Source organism: Protopterus annectens, chromosome 14.part0, assembly GCF_019279795.1.
Source record: "Protopterus annectens isolate FY-2018-M chromosome 14.part0, PAN1.0, whole genome shotgun sequence".
In the NCBI taxonomy this organism is placed as follows: domain Eukaryota; kingdom Metazoa; phylum Chordata; order Ceratodontiformes; family Protopteridae; genus Protopterus; species Protopterus annectens.
In genome coordinates, this window is record NC_056748.1 from 281,092,217 (window position 1) to 281,117,100 (window position 24,884).

General features: G+C 41.0%; 1 protein-coding gene across 5 annotated transcripts in view; it reads right to left on the reverse strand.

Annotated features, from left to right (window-relative positions):
- Window positions 1-24,884, reverse strand: part of GBF1 (golgi brefeldin A resistant guanine nucleotide exchange factor 1) — a 4,751,435-nt gene that overhangs the window by 1,204,325 nt on the left and 3,522,226 nt on the right. For all 5 annotated transcript variants that reach the window (XM_044055999.1, XM_044056000.1, XM_044055998.1 and 2 more), the window contains one exon: window positions 23,647-23,823. In XM_044055999.1, the coding sequence (XP_043911934.1) occupies window positions 23,647-23,823 (177 nt within the window). The remainder of the gene's footprint in view (window positions 1-23,646; window positions 23,824-24,884) is intronic.

Sequence of the window (24,884 nt, forward strand, 5' to 3'; positions counted from 1 at the left end):
GAACAGCCACTGAGAGTTCTCTTCATAATTGGAACCCCTTTACAGACCTAGGTAATTATAAGCCTATCAGTCTAGTATGCAAAGCTGTGGAACATCTCATAGCAGAACTCACTGATCTAAGCCTCAATCAGTTCAGTTTTGTGAAGGGTTGTTGCTGTATCCTAAACCTGGCAAGCATCTTTGAAAAGGTCAGAGGATGTAGACAGTGGTCACTCAGCACATACTGTTTTTCTCAATCTGGCCAAGGTTTCTGACACTATCCCTAATAATGGTGTTACTGAAATATTAAATAAACTTAATGTAACCCTTATGTCATCTGACGGATTGCAAACTGGATATGCAACAGATCCCAAGCTGTAAAAGTTGCAGATACCCTCTATGAACACAGCATCATTGCAACTACTGAGGTACCACAGGTTTCAGTACTAGTTCTTCTCCTCTTTGGCATTTATTTTGCAGATGTTCTTGCTAATATTCTAGACATATGGTTGAACAAGTTCACTGATGACTGCATACTGGGCACGAGTATCCACTCATCCACTGACACTAAGAGTTCATCCAAGGTTTTAAGCTAAATGTTAAACAAAAAAAAAAAAAGTCTAGCATATGGCAATAAAACAGTTCCCACCTCATGCTTTATAAATGGTACTCCTCTTCCAACAGACATAGCCATGAGATCTAAGTACTTAAGTAGACAATTCTCTCTCATGTTAGCCATCAAGCTTCCACCATTATCAGGGAATTCTTCTATACTGGCCAAATTAATTTGCAAGGCAATATGCTCAAGACATTAGAAACTCATCATACTGCTGTATTCTTCTCTCATCAGACATATCATTGAATACAATGTCCCCAATGGCATGTACAAATCTAAGCATATCGCTCAACTAAAACGGCCTCAAAGATTTTTACCGAGAAAATTAAAGGCCTCAAGTCCTTCATGTACCCTGATAGACTTTTCCAGCTCTCCTTTTACTCAGTAGCTTAATGGCTGATCTAAAGTGACCTTGTGTCTCAATTTGTGAGTTAAGAGAGACTCAATCCTATTACTTTACAAAGCCAGTGACTCTGCAAGTACCCACACTCACTGAGGACCTCAATTTATACCAACAAATAAACAAGACTCTGTGCAGGGACGGGTTCCTAACGTCAACATATTCCCAGTCTCTGGAATAAGTAATCACTAGCGGTCAAAGAAAATACCACATTAGTTAACTTCAAGGCTAAGCCTTCATGACTGAACATGTAGGCACAAATTTACCCCAGTGTCATCATGTGTACTGTACGTCATTTAGGAAGTGAGCACTATTAAGTGATCAAAAAATGTGGCAACAACTTTTAGGAATGTTTGCTTAAAAGTGCACATGCCTAGGCATTATACTGGTCCTCATGATTACTATCTAGTATTCCTCCTATATTCCAGGCAGCAAGGACATTTCATACTTGTTGTGTGAAACTGCTACTGCAGCATGAAGCAGAAGACATCACCATAAAAACAGCATGTTGAACATTTGGCCAGAAATACTAAAAAGTACCAAAGTTGTGTGTTCATTTAACTTGCTACACATTATACTTGGCAATTTTCAGACAATGTTTAATACTCTAACTACAAACTAATCAAGTAATTTCTTAATACCATACACTGAATGTGCTAACTTATTTTTTTCAGAGCTAGGGCACAAATCTTTTCTTTCAATCAAAAAGCAGTTTTTTAGGGAGCGTGACCAGGATGCTGACTAATAGCAGGATTTATTAGCTCTGCTACTTTATATATTTCTGACAGGAAATTAATCTTATGAATAATCCTAATCGTTTACAAACAAACGTAAGTAACAAAGTGTTTTCTGGGATTATATTACAGATTTTTGTTTAATCTTCTAATATTTTCCGATCAAATCTTTATCTGGAAAATCATTAATATATTTAGTAAGAAAATGAGTCATTCATAGACAACTTTGCAGGACACTGCATTTAAAAAGCATTTTCAGCCAGTTCTAACAAATATCCAGGAGTTATATTTGAAGATGGATAGAATGGACACTAAATTAGATAACTTCAAAAAACAGTGCTCTACATAAATGGATTGAATCCAGAAGGTTCTACGGCAACAGAAGTCCAAGATATCTGGTACTGAGGACTCTCTAAATGACAGTGACGGGAGACTAAATGAAGATGAAAATAGTATTGAATTTGTACTCTTCTGCTGAATAAAATAGATGACCTAAAGAACAGGTCCTGTAAAAATAATATTGGTATTTTTGTTTTACCAGAAAAAAATAGAAGGGAATAACATGGTAAACTTTTTGACATTCTGGTTTTCTAAGACACTAGGACTTACCTGAAGCGATGTCATTCAGAATTGAGACCGCCCATAACTCTATCTGCATCCTTCACAAAAAATAATTCCACTCTGAGATCTACAAGTGAGATTTTTTTTCTTCTCAAGACAAGGAATTAATTCTTAAAACTGCTTGGGCAAAAACACCACTTAAATAGATGGCAAAACAATTCATTTTGACAATGACTATTCTTCAGCTGTCATCTCTAAAAGATTTCCTACCTTTAATTAGGGAACTTAAGAAAGAGCAAAATTAAAGTTAAACTTTTGTTTCCTGCTAGAATGAAAATTTTTCTCCCTGTTGATACTAGATTTTTGAAGCCCCAGATGCTGCTTTACGATATCTGCAGACAAAAAAAAATCTTAAAGCATATGAAAGAAATGGATTGGAACAGTACTTCCTTAAAAAGACAAGCTGAAAGAACAAGCTGGAAGGTTATTGAGAAGAACAGAAGGTTAAAAGACAAACAATTTAACATAAAGTATAATTGTATAAAAATAGCAGTTTATACTTCATTTTATTTCTTTCCTTAAAAGATGTGGACAAACTACATACAACTGTTTTATATGAAGTAGAGAGAAACAGGAGCTTCTTTATAAAACAATAACTTGAGTTTCATGTTTTTCTATTTATAGTATTATTTTTTCCTTCTTTCCTTTATTTTCCATAAATAATTTCAATAGTAATATTTAATATATATTCAAAACTGATTTTTTATTATTAATAAAGTACTAATATAACCCTGTTCTTCCTTATTAGTTTGTATGAAAAGAATTATTTATAGTCTGGATATTCTTTCCTTTGTTTAAACTAAACTATAGTTATTTTCCTTTGATTCAAGTAGAAAAAGTCAATGAGTATTATAATTATCTGGACTCATTTATTTATTATACTGTTGCAGAATTCCATTGCTAGCATTTTTTATGTAAACCCCACTAAATGTTTGCTGTTGAGATGGATTGCTTGTGACACATCATTGTTGATGTGAGTTTGAATGGCATAGGCTGACTATTGAAGACAGTAACAGATTGTTTGTTTATAAAGTAATAGTGTCTTTGGTGTTTGGTGAGTCTTCAGATACTTTCCTTTCCCTAATTTCCCTGGATATTTCTTGATATACATTTACAGCATTTCTGTATATGAATGTTTGTGCCAAGACATCATGGTCTAGTGAATGAATGAAGGTTTTTTTCTTCATGGAGAGACTTGATGGCATTTTGTGAAAAGCTGGTTGATTTTACACAGATTATTGGTTGGGAGGCTTGCATTTGTCTGAGGTGGCTGTCTGATTACTATGGCAGTGGGAGTTTAATTGGGAGATTGCTTTTCGCTCTGCTCTGTAAGTATGCTTTACAATAGTTTTGATGTAGTGTTCTAGTAACTTGTCTGTGGGGAAGTTGGACTTGCTGTTACGGAACTTCATTTTCATTATAATTTCGTTATTTTTCTATGGAAGTGTTGGGGTGGAAGTGTTTGCCAGAGTGGGAGGTAAAGATGCAAACTCAGAGCTTCTCTTTTTGGTTCATGAACAGTGTTTGAAGCTTGGTGTGTTTGTAACTTGGTTTGCTCAAGCGCTTTTTGAAGATGCAGAGCTCAGTAATTATAGTACATAAAATGTCTTGTCAGTCCAAGTTTCCCACCAAGGTCTCAAGTCATTTAGGCTGGCAGTTGCGAACAGGATCTGCTAGCATGGTTTAACTGTCAGATTATACTAGGCGGGACTTGTGTTGTATTTAATTCACTGTAAAGATGCACTCTGTTCTACAAATTGAGATGAAAATAAAACATTAAAACTTCTTTCATATGAATAAATGTAAATCTATGTTACAGTTTAAAATGTAATCATTTTATAAAAAAAAAAAATTAAGAACTAAGACAGAAAGAGGTGAAGGAACAGCAGTGATGTTTAGTTAGCCAGGAAGAAAATCTTCAGGAATAGACTGTCATCTTGTGAAAATTTGGAAGCTAAGAGAAAAAAGGGTAATACTGACTGGGAAAGCTTTGTTCGACAATTTAAAAAAAAAGGGGGGAGAGGGAAATACCAGAACATTAGGGAAATATAATAGACATGGCTGTATTATTTAAAGAGACTCTGAATTAAACTTCATGCAGACACATTTCTAGTTTAAATCCTAGTATGTTTATGTTCATATTTGTTAAGAATATGGTATAGAAGATGACAAAATTGATATATATATATATATATATATATATATATACACATATGGGTCTACCTGAGATGGTCAACAAGCCATTTGATCAACTTTTATTTGGTCGACAATTCATTTGGTCGACAGGCAGATTTGCCCCCCTCCCCAATGTTGTGCAACCCTGGAGTTGATATATATATATATATATATATATATATATATATAGTTGGGGGGGCAAAGCCCCCCACATAAAACTGCGTGTCGACCAAATGAACTGTCGACCAAATAAAAGTCGATCATATGGCCTGTCGACCATGTGATAGGGATCCATATATATATATATATATATATATATATATATATATATATATACATATATATATATATATATATATATATATATGTGACTTTGCAGATGGAAGGCAAACATTTAACAACATCAACAGATCAATGATGATCCGCAGAGAAGCACAGTGTAAGAAGACTCTTACAGAAATCTCTTCTTTTTCAATAAACATCTTTATTAAATTATCACGTATAACATAGGCAATCTTACATTTATATAAATGAAAAATATTGACACCACTTTAGTTGCAAACATTAAACATCACAGATACCACTGAAACAACCATAGTTGCAAATATTATACATCACTTATCTATCCAGTCATTGCCAGTTAAGCATTATGTGGCTCACTCAAATCCTGACTCTTAAACCTCATTCCTTTACTGGCTACACTGTTCCCACAATTCCCATTTTTCTATGTAGTTTGCTCCTTCCCTTTTCTAAAAATACCAATTTGACTTGTTTTATCTCTGTTACTATATTTACTATTTCTACTCTGGTCTAGACTTAAGATTTCCATTTTCCAGTAACTGCTTTTTTGGCATCCACCATAACTACACTCAGCAAGGATTTACTATGTCTAGGAAATTTAAATTCTGTATCATAGCTCAAAATAATCATCTCCCCAGTCAATCCAATCAACTCACCCAGCATCTCCGACAGAACAGTTTGCAGGGAATCCTTAAAGTCTATCAGCTCATTACACTCCCAAAAAAATATGTTTCCAGCCACCTCTTTCTTACCCGTCACACCTCCAACAATTGCTATCCACCGGAGGAAAAATTATTTGGAGTCTACTTGGGGTATAAAAAATACCTATGTAAACACTTCCAGGCAAAGATCCTAAATCTTTTAGACTTTGTTGCACATTTGGGAGATATACATATATCCCCCCATTGTCTCTTTGTGAATTGCTTATCCAGTCTTTCTTCCCAATTCCTTCTAAGTTCCTCTGATTGATTCTTATAATTATCATGCAATATTTTATATGGTCTACTAATAATTATTCCTTTTCTAACAGCAGCTTCTGTTCTAGATTCTACTGAAAACTCTACCACTGATGGCCTTTCATTTAGTATCCCCTATTTCTTTCTCTTTGGCTATAGTCTGATATCAATCCTTGATAGGGAAGGCAATCACTAACCTGCAATCCAAATACATTCTTGGCCTCTTCCCATTCTATTACCTTTCCCATTCTAGTTATTTGCTGCCAATACGTTGGTTCCTTTGCGAGTTTCCTCCAATAAATTGCAGCCCCCTCTATTTTATGTATATAATACTCTCTATGATTTTTGTTGTTCTTAAGAGTCTGCATCCAAAATTCCAATCTCTCCTTATTTCATGAGCTTCCCCCTGTATCATCATTATTCCTTTCTGTGTTGAAGGGAAGCCTTCTAGCTTATCAGTGGAAGTGGTAAGCACTAGGTAGCCTACCTACCAGGGTCTATATTAGATCACCGAACGCTTAAAAAAACGAACAGTAATTGACCGAATTTATGTAAGCGAAAGCTTACAATCTCGAACTGTCAGAACAGCGACTTTTTCCCTAGGGAAAAAAATTGCTGTTCCAAAACACACACACACAACACAAGCACATCAAACAAACAGCACTCCACACACACATACACCTAAAATCTGACACCTAACCCTACAGTAAACTATACACACACCATTAACTATCCACTTACCTTAACCCAAACCCTAAGGTCCGTCACTATCGCACATTCACCTCACCCGCTCCCTAACCCTAACTCACCTAACCCGCCCTAACCCTCACGTTCACACAATCGCACACATACCTAACCCGCACCCTAACCCTAACTCACCTAACCTGCCCTAACACTCACATCCACACAATTGCACACTTACCTGAATCCAACCCGTAACTTTCCACCACAGCACTGAAAATACCGAAGCAGCAGAAATGGACAACCGAATTCTTTCCCTAGGAAAAAATTGGGGTCTCTGTTGTTTCAATATTTTAAGCTTACACTTACATAAGTTCGATCAATCACCGTTCGCTTTTTTAAGCATTCAGTGCTCTAATATAGACCCTATCTACCACAAGAGGAGTGGTTTCTGGCCCAGAAATTGCAGTTTATTGACCGTTTGGACAGTTTTTCCATCTCTTTCAACTTTCTGGTATAAAAGCCCACGTTTGCGCTTGTTTCCCACCTTTCCAATAACTAGTCTAGTCCAGATACAGATTTGCTGTATCTAGGACTGTTTGTATGCTTCTGAGCGGCACCAAAGTCTGCTCTTCAATTTTTCCCTTAGATCTGCTAGTTCTCTCCTTTCCTGCACTTTTAATAGCATATTAGTCTAGAACTTTACCACACTTCTTGTAGCAATTATTGTAGCATACAAAAGTGCTACCAGCACTAAACGTTCTACAAGGGAACAGCTCCAGTACTTCTTATTAATGCCCATCCCTCCAGGCATGTCTAAAGGTCAGTTCCCTATGCTTTCTCCTTTTAACCTAGTGAGCGTGGGCATCCTGAGGCAATGTAGCAACTACCTCATGTACACTGACAACCCTCTCCTCTTACCTCCAAACACTCAGACTTGCGAGAAATGCACCTGTATATCTAAATTGGAAACCACGTACTCTCCAGCCAAGACCAGAATAGCTGGTCAAGAGGAGGTCACTCGCCCCACACCATATGGAACACATAGCCCTCCAGAAAACACACACCAGCACTGCCTTCAAATAAAAACACAAACCACACACCCACTTTCAAGGAGGCTCTCTATAGAAATCTACCCAGACAGCAGAGACTGCCAAGGCAGAAACTCTCTGAACCACCACAACACATCACTAATCACGCAACTCATAACTCTCCTAAACAATGTGCCACTGAACTAAAGCCCCTAAGGCAAAACAGCATGCCCAACACACTAGTCATAGGTGACTTGACAGTGAGGCACACTGATGTCCCACTCACTAGGCTGAATAAGGAGAAAGCAACAGTCAGCTGCCTGCCAGGAATCAGGAATAGCCACATAACGCATGCACTCAGGTCCCTCAACAACTGGTACAAATATGACTTTGTCCATTGTACATGTGGGTGTGAATGACCTGAGACGTGCCTCCCTGGACTACATGAAAGAGACATGGAGGAGTTCTCGGATTATGTAGCCCAGGCAGGTATGACCCTAGCCCTGAGCAGCATCCTACCATCACCCAGAATGATACCACAGTACAAGCAGAAAAAAAGAAGTTACGTACTCACCATAACGTTCCATGTGAGTTGTTCCATCTCGCCTTCATTCATCACTGATGGGTTCGGAGCCAGTCCTCGGCTTCGACACAACCGACTAGCAAGCTCAAAGTTTTCCAGTAGCTTGTGACCCCATCCCTTACCCCATAATGTACTGCTGGAATTACCTCAGATCTTCTTTGCTGCGTACCACATAATAGTACAAAAATTATTCGGCCTAGGAATGAATACACATTGAAAAACCAGGATGAAGACCACCTCCAGGTTAACTGTCAGCCAGGAGGAGGAAGTAGGGAGGGACTTGAGAATGAAGGCGAGATAGAACAACTCACATGGAACATTATGGTGAGTACATAGCTTCTTTATGTGAAGTTGTTCAATCTCGCCGTTCATTCATCACTGATGGGTAGCGTCCCTAGCACCCTGATCTTGGGTATCTCATGGAAGTACACTCTTCAGAACCATAAAACCAAATGAAGCCCTGTCCCTGGAGGCTTTATCCACTTTGTAATAAGTTATAAAAGTGTGAGGTTTAGACCAGGTGGCTGCTGCACAGATGTTATCCAAAGGCAATTTGGCTTGAAAGGCTGACGAGATAGAAACTGCTCTGGTTGAACGAGCCTTTACTTTACTAGACAATGGCATATTTATGACAAGCATATGTATAGGTGATGCAATCCAACAGCCACTTAGGGTTGTTTTAGCAAGTGGTTTACCATTCCTGGTCTCAGAAAAGGACACAAAGAGCTGATCTGATTTCCTAATGTCTTTGGTTCTGTCCAAATAAAATCCAAGTTGTCTATCAACATCAACTTTATGCAACATATATTCCAATTTGTTGGTATGATTAGGGAAGAAAACGGGCAACTCAATGACTTGCATAATATCAACCTCAGAACATACTTTGGGCAGAAAGGATGGATTAGTTCTGAGAGATAATCTGTCAGTATGGAAGACCATGTAAGGGGCTTGATGGAAAGAGGATGGAGCTCTGACACTCTACGGGCTGAAGTGATGGCTACTAAGAAGATAGTTTTCCATGACAAGAATTTTAGTTCACAAGATGATGCAGGCTCAAAAGGAGGAAGAATGATACGAGATAACATAAAATTCAAATTCCAGGGAGAATAAGGTGTCTTCACTGGAGGCCTTATGTGAAAGGAACCTTTTAAAAAAGCCTTAGACACCAACTGGTGAGCCATAATATTCAAACCATCAATTCCTAGATGGAAATTAGATATAGCAGCTAATTGTACTCATACCGTAGCTGCCGCAGATCCTTTGTTTAAGATTTCTGTCAAGAAATGTAAAATAGAAGACAATGGCGCTTGATAAGGGTCAATGTTGTGGGAAGAAGCCCAAATGGAAAATCTCTTCCACTTACTAAGATACAATTTTCTGGGGGAAGGCTTGTGGGAAGCCAATAAAATCTGGCTAGTGTCATGGGAAAGATTATAGAGCCTGGCTATGCGGGGAATTGCAGCAGCCAAGTGGTTAGCTTCAGTGTCTGCAATGACGGGTTAAGATCCCCTGAGGGATGTGTCAACAAGTCCGGAACTGGGTCCAGGATCCATGGATCTTCCAGAATATAATGATAAAGAAACAGGAACCAAATCTGCCAAGGCCAATGAGGGGCTATGAGGATGACTGTCCAGCCCAGCGAGTTTGCTTTCTGTAAGAATTTAGATATCAGGGGAATTGGTGGAAATGCATAGAGGAGACCCGGGGGCCAATCGTGGACAAGAGCATCTCTCAGTGAGTGGCCTGGCGTGGGAATTAGGACAAAATAGCTTCTGCATTTGTTGTTGATGTGACTGGTGAAGAGGTTGCAGGAAGGCTGGCCCCATTTGCGGAAGATCCTGTCCGCAATCTCTTGTTTGAGGGACCATTCGTGGGGCAACAAGATTGCTCTGCTCAGTCTGTCCGCTATTAAGTTGGATTTGCCCGGGATGTGCATTGCCAACAGAAAGTGCTGGGATGACAGTGCCCACTGCAATACTCTGAGGGCTTCTCGGAAAAGTTGATAAGACTTGGTCCCACCTTGTTTGTTCAGATACCAGACCACTGACATGTTGCCTGTCTGTATTGCAATTGTCCCTAGAGGAAGAGAGTCCTGAAAGTATTGTAACACTAGAAGTACTGCTCTCATCTCCAGGACACTGATATGCAGATGTGATTTTTGATCTGTCCATGTGCCTTGGACAGTCTTTTCCTAAAATAGCCCCACCCCCACCCTATCAGGGAAGCGTCCGTGGTCACAGTGGCAACTGGAGGGGGAAGCATGAATGGACGTCCTATTGTGACATGAAGAGAGGTCAACCACCACTGAAGATCCTTCTTACAGGAATTTATCAGGATCATATGACTCATTGGAAGTTCTTGGTAAGACCATTGCATGAATAGAAGCTATTGAAGGATTCTCACATGCATCCTTGCTAAGGGCATTGCTAGAATAGCTGCCGCCATCAATCCTAGAACTTTCAATACCTCTGCTGCTGGTGCTCTGTTCTTTGACATCAGTGACATGATATGTTGGCGAAGAATAGAAATTCTTTCTGGCAGAAGGCGGAGAGTGGTGGTTGACGTGTCTAGTTCTGTCCCTATAAAAACGATATGCTGCAATGGCAACGAGGCAGACTTTTCAAAGTTGACTGTAATGCCTAGCTGATCGCAGAGTGTCAGAGTAGCCTCTCTCTCTTGAAGAAGTTGATGTCTGGTGGTGGAGGTAAGGAGCCAATCGTCTAGATACGGAAAAACCTGGAATCATAGATGCCTCAGGTGAGCCATGACTACTGCCATGCACTTGGTGACCACTCTGGGGGCTGTAGTGAGACCAAAGGGCAGAGCTCGGAATTGATAATGATTGGCTCCCAGCTGGAAACGCAGGTGATCTTTGGATGGTCTGGCCATCTTTATGTGGTAGTACGCATCCTTGAGATCAATCGAGCACATCTAATCCTTCCCCAACAAGGTGAGTATGGAGTGTAGCATGACCATTCTGAACTTCTCTTTTCTCACAAATTGGTCGAGTCTGCTGAGATCCAAAATGGGTCTCCAGTCCCCTGTTTTCTTTGGAACCAAAAAGAACCTTGAGTAAGTAAGTTCCGAATCCTGCTTGGTCTGCTGGGACTGGCTGGATGACTTTTTTCTAGCAATCGGTGTACCATTATTGTTGCTTGTCCCAAGTGACTGGGTGGAACGTCCAGGATTTTTTTGACAGAAAGAGGCTGGGTGGAGAATGGTATGAAATACCCTCTGAAAATGATACTTCGCACCCAACTGTCGTTTGTTATATTTAGCCAGGCTTTGGGGTACAAAGATAAGTGAGCCCGACTGCCTCCAGAGTAGGACAGCTGGGCCTCCCTTCAGGAGCGCTGGTAGGATTGACCAGAGAAACGATATCTGTCACCTTGATGTTGCGGACCCCCTCTGCCGCGAGGGCGGTGTCTTCCATTGAAACCTCCACCTCTGCCTCTGGAGGGGGGCTCTCCATGTGTGTCTTGAAAGGCTCCTTGGGCTTTCCAGAACCACATCTTTCCTCACCTCTGACCTTTGGGAAAGGGTCGAGTGGGGGTGGAAAAACAGACTCCGACGGCAGACAGAGTCTTTCCTTCTTGCTCACACCTAGTCAAAGTCTCCTTCACCTCTGGCCCAAACAAAGAAGAGCTGTCAAATGGGGTATTAGTAAAAGAAGACTTGAAGGGTTCCGCGAAGGAACAGAGTCACATCCAGGCATGCCTATGGAGAGCAATTCCTGTACCTGCGGCTCTACTCGAACCATCAGCTGCATATGATACGAGACGCATGGATGAGTTGACTATCGAATTGAGGGTAGAGAGCTGAGTGGCAATCTTATCGGATGCACTCGAAGCTACAGCACCCTGAAGAGTACCTCCCAACTCCTTAAGGAGATCTCTCTACAGTCTGGTAAAATGTGTCAAGTAGTTCAGTGATCTGTGTGAGAAAGTTGCTGAACTGAACCTGCGTTTCCCATATCTATCCATGATCCTAGATTCTCTATTAAGAGGATGGATAGATGAGGAAGTCTCACACATTTCCTTTTTGGTGGCTGCCGTCACCATCATGGCATCAACAGGGACTCCCTTGGTCAAAAAGCACTTATCCACAGGAGCTGAAATAAACTTATCAGGCCTCTGAGGAACAGGTTCCATAGATTCTGGAGACTCCCATGCCCTACGAGAGACCAGATCCATAAGCTCATCATAGGGCGGAGATACCCAAGAGGTGGAAGGTTGAGACCCAAACGCCTTCAGGAAAACCGACTCGTCCTCAGTAGGGCTCTTGGACTGCCAATCACCCCTCTGCCTAAGGATTTCAAGAATCTCCGCAAAGGAGATGTCCTCAGAGGGGGATCTGGGGTACCCTTCTGATTCATCCAGGTCAGTGTCCAATGTGAAAGACTCCTAGGGGGAGTCCAAATGCCTCCTCTTGCATAATCTCTTCCTGGGAACCTCTTCAGGGGGAACTTCTGGAGAGTTTTCAGAAAAGCAGGAAGCGCCTTGTGGGGCTACCTGAGGTTCTGGGTCTTTACGCTTGGGAGGACCGGAGGAAACAGAAACAGACACAGACACTTTAGGGGAAGAAGAGGCCAGACCTTAAGATGAGGAAGTCTTGGGAGACCACACTCGCCTCATGGCATCGAATGCACCTCGGCTCCAATGAGAAGGAGTCGAAGGCTCCGATGGAGCCACGATCTCCTCCTGCACCGAAGCTGTGGGCTCTGAGCCCGAGGTAGGAGCCGAGCTCCCCCGAGCCGAGGCCCCGAGAGGAAGAATCGGCACCAACAAGTTGGTGCGGCTATCCTCGCTGGACCCGTCCAGAGTGTCAGCTCCTAGAGTCCCTGGTCGGCGCAGAGAACGTCCGAGCAGATGGAGCCAATGACACTGGAGCAGGTGTCGGCTCCAAGGGATCCACAATCATCAGGTCGGCCTCCTCCGGCTCCGAAGGTCTGATATGGCTCGGAGGAGGAGCAGACAATTCAAAGGTAATGGTCTTTGGCTCAGACGGTTGTGTCTGAGCCGACAGCAATTTAACTAGGCCAGGTGCCTTTAAGAGTTTCTGAACCAGCCGGTCCATATACAGATCAGATAGGCTGACAGAGGACCTGGAAGAGTGTACAGATGGAGCCTATTGGAGCAATATGGAAGAAGGTTTTTCAGCAACCGGTTCCAAAGCTGTATCCCAAAAAGGCAGTGGAGCCGAAGTCACCACATTCTCTGACATCTTTCCTTTCTTGGATCTAGAATCAGTGGAAGACTTAGAAGATTTAGATGATTTACTGGCTCCATCCTGGTCAGACAATGCCTCAGAAAAGGGGTCTTTAACGATACCCCTATCAATCAATTTCCTCTTCCTTTCAGCTAACACTCTTGTGGAAAAGGAATGACATATGCTGCAAGACTCTTGCAGATGTACCTCACCCAAGCAGTAAACACACTGCACATGGGCATCTGTGACAGACATTTTCTGTCTGCAGTCTGGGCACTTTTTAAACCCAGACTTTGGATGCTTGTCCTTATCTTCAGACATTAAACAACTCAAGCACACTGAATAACTAAGAGCTGTTTTAAACTAGTAACTCACACAAACATGCGCACAGCCCAAAATGGGCACTAACAAGTAAATAACTACAAACAGTAATAAGAGATCCAAAACAATAGTCCCAAAGAGGATCACTGACTAATCACTAATCCTAAGGCCAAAAGGCTGAAGGCAAGATAGAAATACTGAGGAAAGGGGTAAAAACACAGAAAAAAACTATTTACTATCTAGTATATCTGCTACTAACAACAGAACAAGGGTATATAAAAAAAGAAAAAATATAACTTGCTGAAAGTTGAAAAACTCCCAATAAAGTCTCGAGCCAAGCTGGAAACCAAGAGATCTGTGCTGCGGCAAACTAGATCTGAGGTAATTCCAGCAGTGCATTATGGGATAAGGGGTGGGGTCTCGAGCTACTGGAGAACTTTGAGCTTGCTAGTCAGCCGTGTTGGAGCCGAGGATCAGCTCCGAACCCATCAGTGATGAATGAATGGTGAGATTGAACAACTTCACATTAATTAATTTCAACAATTGGCTACGTTTCTGGTGTCATTCTACGGGGATCCAGTATCTGTCTACCTGGGATGACATGACTGATAGACCTCGATGCTTTGCCACAGATGGCCTAAATCTGTCACCGCTGGGCTTCCGGATACTGACCAAGGCTTTTGCCACCTCTACAGTGCCTTTTTTGGGCGGTGTTCCAAAGACCAAATTACCACCGTAACAGCTAAAAACAAATGCAATCGGAGGGCCATGCTGCTCAACGCTAGAAGTCTAAATCTCAAAATGCACTCGTTCGAACCACTCCTTAAAATGGAGAACATCGACATTTGTGCTGTAACAGAGACCTGATCCAAGGCAGCAGAAGGCACCCCTACACTACCAGGTTATAACTCATTCCACACCTTTTGGCCCCAGAACTTGGACCGAAGCTCCAAAGGCAGTGGTGTATCCATATTCATAAAGGATGCGCACACCTCCAGACTGGTAGCCCAACATAATGCAGCTGAGATACTTAATGTGCAGCTAACATTGAGTAAGACAGCGATTCAAGCCGTAGCCTGCTGTAGGTCCCCAACTATGTCCCATGACACACACTTCATGTTCCTAAACACCCTGGAGAATATTAAGGTGCACCTAACACACTCATATTGGGCAACTTCAACTACCCCTCCATTAACTGGGAAAACTACTCATGTACCAATACACTTACACTTGCCCAACAATTCCTGGAATTCATTAATTCCAATGCCCTGGACCAGCTTGTTCTTACCACCACTAGAGGTAGCAACATCTTTAATGTGGTCATTACTAACATGGGCGACTGTTGCTCTATACCAATAGTCAATTCCTCCCTGGTTAGATCTGACCACAAATTAATCACCTTGGAATTCCACATCCCCCCCTCCCCTGCAAAGGTAACCACCATAAAAAACTTCTCCAAAGCTAACTTTGGGCTCCTAAAAACAGAGGTGGCTAACTTCACGGCACCCATGCAAATGGAGAATAGTTGCATGACCACCAAATCATACACCAATGCACTGTGCGAACACGTACACAAATGCATGGATCTTGCCATATCCAATAGAACCAAAACGCTCTCCTTTAAAAAAAGGAAGAAAATCTGGTGGTCCCCTGACATAAACAAACTCTACAACAGAAGGAGGAAACTGATGCGAAATAAGGTGAAGTCCCAAGATTGGAAAAACTCCCTTATCAGCTTCAACAAAAAGTTGAGATCCCTCATCAAATCCTCTAAAGCTAGCTATGAAAACAGAATTGCAGAAGATAGTAAAGATAACCACAAGACCTTCTACAGTCATGTAAAGAATCTCCATGGCAATACCCAGATTTGCTTTGAGCTACTGCACAATGGTAACTCCTATACCGAACCGACAGATATTGCCAATACACTGGCCGACAGATTCAGTGTCAACTTTACCCCCCCCCCCCAAACGACCAGTCACAATACCAGTAGATTGCCAGGCACCCAGTATTACTGCTGCAAAGGTTAAAACAGCACTGTCCAAGGCCAAGAATACAGCTTCTATGAGACCTGCCAATATCCCTGGTTGTGTTGTACATGAACAACAGAGTGAACTGGCACCTCACCTGTGTGCCCTGTTGAGTCACAGCCTCACCTCAGGCTTTGACCCTACCGAATAGCACACTGCTACAGTCATCCCTCTCCACAAAGGAGGAGCGACTACAGACCCTGGGAACTATCGCCCCATTAGCCTGACGAGTCTGATATGCAAAGCTATGGAAAGCATCATCATGGACTTAAACAAGGATATAGGAAATCTCCAAACTCTGGATCCCACAGAGTTTGGTTTTGTCAAGGGTAGATCATGCCTGCTCAACTTAGTCAACTTCTTTAAGTCAGTCACAAGAGCTGTGGATGAAGGCAAGGTGGTTCATACAGCCTACCTTGATCTGGCCAAGGCCTTTGATAGCATTCCCCACTCAGGAATCATAGAAAAATTCATTAAGCTTGGCATCAACCCCTATATCACTAGGTGGGTTGCAAGCTGGCTCACAGGTAGAACCCACAGTGTGAAAGTCAGACTACCAACCAGTCACGAGTGGAGTCCCACAGGTTTCGGTCCTCCCCTGTTTGGTATCTACTTCTCTTAAGTCCAGACCAACATGAAGAGACTCTGGCTGACAAAGTTCACAGACGATTGCAAGTTGGGAGCTATTATCAACGCCCAAGTCATGTTGACATCCTACAGAAAGGCCTCACTGAGACCAACGACTGGTGTCAGAACCATGGCTTTAAGCTCAGTGCCAAAAAATGTGTCATCACCCCCTTTGGGACAAACCCGGTTCCTATGAATCATCACATCAATGGTAGCCCACTGAACACAGAAGGCGTTATAAGAGATCTGGGAACACAGGTTGACAGCAACCTCTCTTTTGACCACCACATTGCTACTGTGGTCGAAAGTCCTTCTGTGTGGCACATCTCATTACTAGGGGTTTTGCATCCGGGAAGAAAGAGGTCATTGTCTCCCTCTCCTCTTCCCTCATTAGGCCAATCATTGAGTACAATGCCCCATTTGGCATGTACCTCACTAAACACCTGCAACAACTGGAGAGGCCGCAAAAGTACCTCATAAAGAAGATCCTAGGCCTTAAACATTTGTCCTATATGGACAGACTCAAAAAAATTCCAACTATTCTCTGTCTCATATCGCCTACTTAGAGGTGATCTGTGCATGACTTACAAAGCCATGTCTGACCCAGCTCTGTTAGAAATGCTACATCTAAAGAAATCCCAATCCCTCCACACCACACGCTCCAGAGACCTCAACCTCATCACCACAATCAATAGAACGTGCTGGAGGGACAGGTTCAAAACCCAGAGACTGCCCATGCTATGGAACAGACTTCCCATACATGTCAAGCAGAGCACCTCACTGGCCCTTTTCAAGAGAAATCTTGGGTACATAATTTACCACTACTGCCTTTGTTTTAGTTTCATTAATTTTGTATCCAGAGAAAATTTGAAACTGTCTTAAAATACTCCACAATAATGTAATCTCCTTTTATGGTTTTGTCATGTATAAAACAATATCTGGAAATAGAGCCAGCTTTTCCTATCATACCAATTTTATCCTTGAATTTCTGAATCTCTTATTTTCTTTGCCAATGGTTCTAAATATAATGCAAACAACAAAGAGGAAAGTGGACAACTCTGCCTGGTTCCTCTACTCAAGCAGAAGTTATCAGAGAGGACCCCACCCACTTAAATGTTTGCCTCCGATCCCTCATATATACTCCTCATCAACCTTATAATCGTATCAGGGAAAGCAAATGCTTCCATTGCCCTGCTCATGATACCCCAGTCTACTCTGCCAAAGCCTTTCTCTGCATCAATGCCCAACAATAACAGTGGTATTTTCTTACATTCTGCTCCTCTCTAGATCATCAAAGTTCTGTTAACATTGTCAAATGTTTGCCTCCCCTTCACAAAGCCAAAATGATCCATATCTATCAATTTTGGTACCAGCTTTGCCATTCTTTTAGCCATTATAGACATCCTGGTTTAGTACTGAAATGGGCCTGTATGAAGCTGGATCCAATCGATCTTTACCCTCCAGGATGCTGGAACTTCTCTTCTAAAAATACTGTTAAACAAAACCTTCCAGATCTTTATCAGTTTTTTCCCTCCTAACTTCCACAGGAATACCATCTATTCCTGGGGACTTTCCTGTAGATTGGTTATACATAGCCATTTTTATTTCATCCCTTTCTATCCTGTTAGTAATTGAGCCTCATCTATGTCTAAACTTTGACTGACATATTTAATGCTTCCATAAACATTCCCATTTGTACCTATTCTTGATTTCCATATTTTTCTGCTTTATACAAATTTTCATAAAATTGCCAAAATATTTCTAATACTTCTACATGATCTCTTGTTATCTTCCTTGTTATAGGATCCCTAAGCTTGGTGAATGTCCTTTCCACTTTCTGTTGCCTGAGTTGTTGTGCTAAAAGTTTTTGCGCTCTAGAATTATTATCAAAAAAGTTGCTTAACGGCAATCTTTCTAAACTCGTGCATATTATCGAGGCAATCCTTTAATTCTGTTTAGCATTCTGCAGTTGCTCATTTTCTTGTTCTCAAAGATTCACCCTATTTTCCAATACTTAACATTTGTCAGTCCCTCTAAATAATTCTTGTTCATATCTCCCTTTCTTTAATTTCCAAACTAGTTTTAAACTTTCTTAAATTCCTCTCTTTTCAACAGATGGGCGGGAAAGCACCAGTGTCTCATTGTTATTTCATTACCTTGCGTTTTATTTTAGTTATTATTGATGGATGATCTGAAATAGTTACTGGGTGTGTTCAGACCTCTCAACCATACAGAATTTCTTGGTTTTTACCAGTTTTGAGGTCCAAATTAATGGGGTGCCCCTTAATTTCCCGGATTTTTTTTCATCTTTTTTTGCGGTGACGTCAGCTATGTGAGCAGCCTGCCAGCCTATTGGATTTCAGCTGAGGTCGTCGGACAAGTCTTCATTAATTCATTTTAGTTTATTTACAACTTACAAGCCTGTCAAAGTAACTCACAAGTTCAACAACAACATACACAATTACACACATCCCCATCCCCTGCAGGCCACATCAACCAAGAGAAAATGCATAAAATAATTGCATGCATAACGAAGTATGCTGTGCAACAATGGCATGCAGGCTGCAGGATGCCATTGCCACATACTTAGTCTTACACACTACACTTCTTTCGTTCACATTCTCTCTCAGCAGTGTCATGTCTCATAAATAATAAGTTAACACGGTCTCACACACACACATTACAGTAACAGTAGTAGTAGTAGCTAAAAAGAACTCCGGAGTCCCTCTCCTGACGTGACCCATCCACTCACTCCATCTCCCTTCCCTTTGGTTCCAAAATAAATGTTATGCCAATGCCACCCACCTGTCACCATCAATCATTGCTGTGCCTGCCTGTCATCAGAAAATAAATAAAAAAAATCCCTTTTTTCACCCAGGCCCGGCAAGGCAGCCACAGCATCTATATTGGATTCAGTGAAGAATGAATCGAGTCACTCCTCGTCGAGTCTCTGTCACTCTGTCTCTGTTAGACTAAGACAGTGACTGAGACTAAGACAGTGACTGATGACTGTCAGTGCACTTCTGTCATCATCAACACACTCACTCACAGTCACACTCCCACAGTACTTAGTAAGCAGCTAAAAAGAATCTCCATCTCTGGAGTCCAGACTCCGACAGAGTCCCTCGACTGACTCCCTGACCTGGGTATTAATTAAATAGTGTGCGACTGACTGTGCGTCGTAGAAAGCATAAGCCAGCTGAACTGCTTAAGCCATCATAAGGCAGTTGCACGATACATGATCTGTTTGAGAGGCTGAGCCCTCAGCCTAGAGGACTTTGTGGCATGTAATAATAAATTTAATATTAGTTTGTGCTGCCTTTCTGTGTGTGTGTGTGTTTATGTACTGTCCACTCCACTGTCTAATATCTCTCTGTGTCGACTCAACAGTCCAGTCTGAGCACTGCCAGCATGCAAGGTTGGGAGGTGGGAAGGAGTGCTGCCTGTAACTGTTGTGTTGTGCCTTCTTTGCTTATCTATCTTGGTGAAACAAACAATTAAGTCACAGCACACACTCACAGTGCAGAGTGCACCGGTCCGCACCCTAGGATGGAAGTATGGAATATGCATCACATACATTATATGTTTCAGCCAGAAGTCCAGCCCAGGACTTGAAGAATTCAGTTTTCAGGGGAGTCAGGGGACTGACTGGGGATTTGGGAACAACAGTCAGTTACAGAAGAACACAGAAGTATTAACACACCACACTGACTGAGTGACTGTCTGCCCGCCCCCCCCCCCACCCGCGATGTCCGTGACTGGTTAGTTGTTTACTTAGTGACATAATAAAGTAACTTAATTACCCCAGTCCAGGGCCAAACCAGTCCCATACACTTTCAGCAGGTTGCAGCATACGTGCGAGATGTGTGATGAGTGACTGAGTCTGAGACTGATGACTCGTCCCCACGTGCACTGCTGCTGCTAAAATGTAATTAACAAAGACAAGTAACTTTTACAACTTTGTTTACATTTAGCAGCAGCAGGCCAGCAGTAGTGCACGTGCTGACGCGTCACTCAACACATGTCTTGATTGCTATGACCTGCCCATAGATAAGGGATAAAGAAAGGAGGGGCAGGCTGGCTTCACAGAGACGACAAGAACAGAACAACAACTTAGAGAGAGAGAAGCCTGGGCTGCCAGCCTGCCTGATTTTGATCGACAATAGCAAGCACCAGTGACAGTCCAGCACCAGCACTGAAATTTGATTTGAAGATTTTATTTGAAACAGGTGTGTGGGCCGGAGCAGCAAGCAACAGACAGAGAAAGAAAATCAGAACCTGAAGAAGACACTCGAAGACAGAGAGAGTGCATTTTCTTTTTTTAATTGCTTGGCTTGCAGTTGTGCCATACAGCATATGGCACTTGCTAGTTGCTACTAGCTAGCTAAGCTTAGCTATTTGGTGTAGTGTGGTCCATTCAGTAAGCTGGTGTGATGGTTGTGGTCCAAGAAAGTCGAACTCGCGACTCGGTCATCATTCATCATCATCTTCTAAACTGTCTTCTCTCCAGCATCAGCAGGTAAATAAAAAAGAAAGAAAATGTTGTAATTGTATGTTTTTTGTTTTTTTTTTTACTTTAGTAGTTTTTAGTCATAGCCATAGGATCCTCCTAGACCAAGAGGAGGAGAATTGGTCAGATATTCAGGTAAACTTATGATTGCGGAGTGCTGACTCAGAGGTATGGGCCACCAGGCCACATGGTTGATTGGTAGGAATTGAGTCTGGCAATGGCATGGGTGGGTGGGATGACAACTGGAAATTAATGGCAAATTCAGTTTGGAATTAAGCTCAGGTTTATGATGTGGTGTTTGAAAAATGCTGCAAACAAATTAATGGTTTAATTATATTCTATATGTAATTACTCACGAAATGGTTGCACTGGCTAATGTTTTTTCTCATTTTGTTTGGGGGTGAAGAGATGACACTTTTTGTACATCTTGTGACAGGAAAGTCATATAAGATAGGAGGTCACTGTTATGAATGACTATTACTGTATAGGTTATAGATAGTGTTGTGTGTGAGTACTGATAATGCTTTTATGTGGGTAAATCAGGAAACTTAGAAGTCAGCAGCTGTTAGAAATAGTGAGAAAAATGGATATTAATTATAAATGCACTGCACAAACGTGTGTGTGAATACTAAACATTTTTAAATTTCATGTACTTGAAGTGCAGTGTACAATAAGAGACACTGTGCTGTAAATACACCAGTGGAAATAAAAGAGCTATTTGTCAGATGGTACTCGGTGCAATATGCCTGACCAAGGGTAAATGACAGCACGTCTATAAACATTTTTAAAATTAAGATCACTAATTAATTGATGGCTTATTATGAGTTATTTGCTGTTGAAAAGTGCTAGTGGAGAAGACTGTGATGAAAGCTGATTATCTCTGTGCTTGACTTGCTTATATTATTTTACTTCAAATGAAGCTTCTTATTTGGATCACTTTGCTTTTTTGGCTGTTTGAATTATTGGTTTGAATCCTGGATTCCTTGCAAGTAAATGCACACTGTCTAAAAGGCAGTTTTTCCAAACACAACAGCTGAAAGAACAATGTAGTCTGTGTGCAATGACCTGGCTTGTACATTTCTATTTTTCGAACTTCCAGTATTTGACATTCGAAATGGTCGATTAAATGACACAGACCTGAATTATCACTTGTGACACAGGAAAATTTACATTTATCTAAAAGCAATCAAACTATATTAACACAAACATTATACTTCACATGTATTGCTATATATCATATAAGCTAAGCAATATAACAAATTATTCAATTCCTGCCTATTTTTAAGCAAGAAATATCTTTATTATACCATCACTTACTACACAGACAATCATACATTTATGTAAATGAAAACAAACCACACCGACACAATCCTCGTTACAAGCATTTTACATCACATACCATATTGACACACTCCCAGTTGCAAACATTATACATCACTTATAATCTACCCAATCTTTCTTGCTCAAACATTACATAGCTCATTTAGGTCCTGCCACCTTTTAGACCTCATTCCTCCCATGTATGTATTGTTTTCATAATTTCCATTTTTTCCTATGTAATTTGCTCCTACCCTTTTCTAAAGATCTCAATTCCAGTTGTTTTATCTCTATTACTACAGTCACTACTTCTAGTACAGTTGGTTTAGATTTTGATTTCTATTTTCTAGTAATTTATTTTTCAGCAGCCACAATTATTACACACAGCAAGGCCTTACCATGTCTAGGCAACTCTGATTCTGTATCATAGCTCAGAAAAATCATCTCCCTCGTCAGACCAATCTGCTCATCCAGCATCTCTAACAGTGAATCCTTAAAGTCCGCCAACTCACTGCACTCCCAGAAAATATGTTCCCAATTACCTCTTTCTTCCCATTCACACCTTCAACACTTACTGTCTCTGCTTGAGGAAAAATTCTCTGGAGTCTACCCGAGGTAGAAAAACATCTATGTAAACATTTCAAGATGAAAATCCTAAACCTTCTAGACTTTGTTGCATATTGGGAAGGCATACATATACCCTCCCATTGTTTATTTGCAAATTGCTTATCCAGTTTCTCTTCCCAATCCTTTCTAACCTCCTTTTATTCCCACTTTTTGATTTATATTTCTACTCAAATGTACTGTTATCAAACTTTTATCTGTTTAAATCTCAATAAAAATATTAAAAAAAAAGAAAGCAGATTTTGCATTACATGAATGAAGAAATTTGATCTGAAACAAAGTGGAAGCATTTAAAAATACTCACCAGAAAATGTTGTGAAAAATAGCGTACTGAAAATGGTGAGAAAGTATAATGAATGAAACTCAGCACCACAGAAATTAAAACTCTACAGTTTGAAACAGACACCTTTCACTATTTTGATCAGAAAATTCTAAAATGCATTTCTTCAGGATATCCCAAGTACAAACAAGCACTGATGTATGTTTGACTGTTTACATGTTCCATCGCACTCAGCCTTAGTGTGTCCTTGCCTTTGTGCTGCCTCCATGCCTATTCTAATTAACAGCAAAACACAAAATCAAGTACATGCATTTCAATAAAGGACAGTGGTCCTTCTGGAATTCAATCACCACTCCTGCATCCATGTTCAATCACCAATCCAGGCTCTTGACAAGGTAAAAAAAAAACATACAAAGTGCTTCTGAATTCCAAACCTCTGACCTAGCTGCATTCAACATTTGTAGGCATGGCAACTTTTATTTTCTCAATATCCAACGACAAGCAGCTATTTGCCACAAGCTACATTTCCAGATGGTGAGCACATACCTAAAAAGGATATTTTTGTATTTTTACAAATTACTGATCTTGTGCTGAAGATTCTGACAGCCTCTCTGCATTAAATTCATGTTAAGCTGAACTGGTTACCCTCTTACCTCCACCATAGCTTTTGGCAGGAGCTCAGCACGAAACAGTTGCAGCATGGAATCCATGATGTTTTTCCATCCTTCACGAAGAATATCACCATGGCGATGGGCCAACTCAAATACAGTCTTTGCTGCAATTTGAGCTTTATTGTTACTGCCAAAGACAGTGGGTAGGTTTTCCACAGACTGAAAAGCAAAAAGTAATATTAAGAGAAGATACCAAATAAAAGGAGTTTGTACCACTATTTATTATTTTCACAAGCAAAATGATGAATATTAACTATACAAACATTCAGGCTATAGTATCGCATACCTATTACAAGTCACAGTGTATGTGCTCCATGCGCAAGGTTTACAGTTTTATTTAATCAGTATTTTTCATCCATCCTAAAAGTTAAAAAGGAAGTCTAACTTTAAAGTGCAGAGGGATGTAAACCCCAACAATGACCAAGGAGACGATACATTTAGTGGCCCTAGCACTGGAGAACCAGGTAAGGAGGAAGAGGAGTAAAGGGGCATAGCCCACTAGCCTCTCAGGGGGAGAAGCGAGAGTTGTGGGCACTCAAAGTGTACAAGAGAAGTGAGATTTCCTTGGTGGAAACTGGTGAAACCACTTCCCATGCTTCAGAGCTGTGGGTAAGGCTGCTTGCTGGCAAATGTCCCTTGTAAAACTGAAGGACAGCCAGCACGGTCAAATCACTGTCCAGTTTCCTTCCCCTGTTTAAGTTATGTGCTCACATGGAGATATGGTATAGGATTAAAACCCTCAAATCACTCCTGGTGGCTATTCTGAATGATGGCCTCTTCAGTTTGACTCTTACCAATATGATGGGGAATGAATGGGCCTACTGGCTGGCAGAAAACTGATAACTGAAAGACAGTGGGACAGAGTGTGAAAAAAATGTTTTCAATATTTGCTTGTTATACCTTTATTCTTCTGGGTTTCCCCATTTCTACATTCTGGGTAAATCTGCTACTAGACTATGAAGCTCTAAAACAAAACAAAAAAAAAAAAAACTTGAGAATAACCTAATTATTGTGTCAAATATATAAAGCGGACCAACAGCAAGCATGGTATAAAATCACACATTTATTTAGAAAACAACAGTGTGAATATCACAACGGCATAAGCGCTTTTGTGTGGTTCAACCACGTTTCATCAGACATACAACAATACATACATTACTTACTTTCAAAATTCACTTCATCTAATCCTAGCAATGCAATCAAACTATCAATTAACTAAT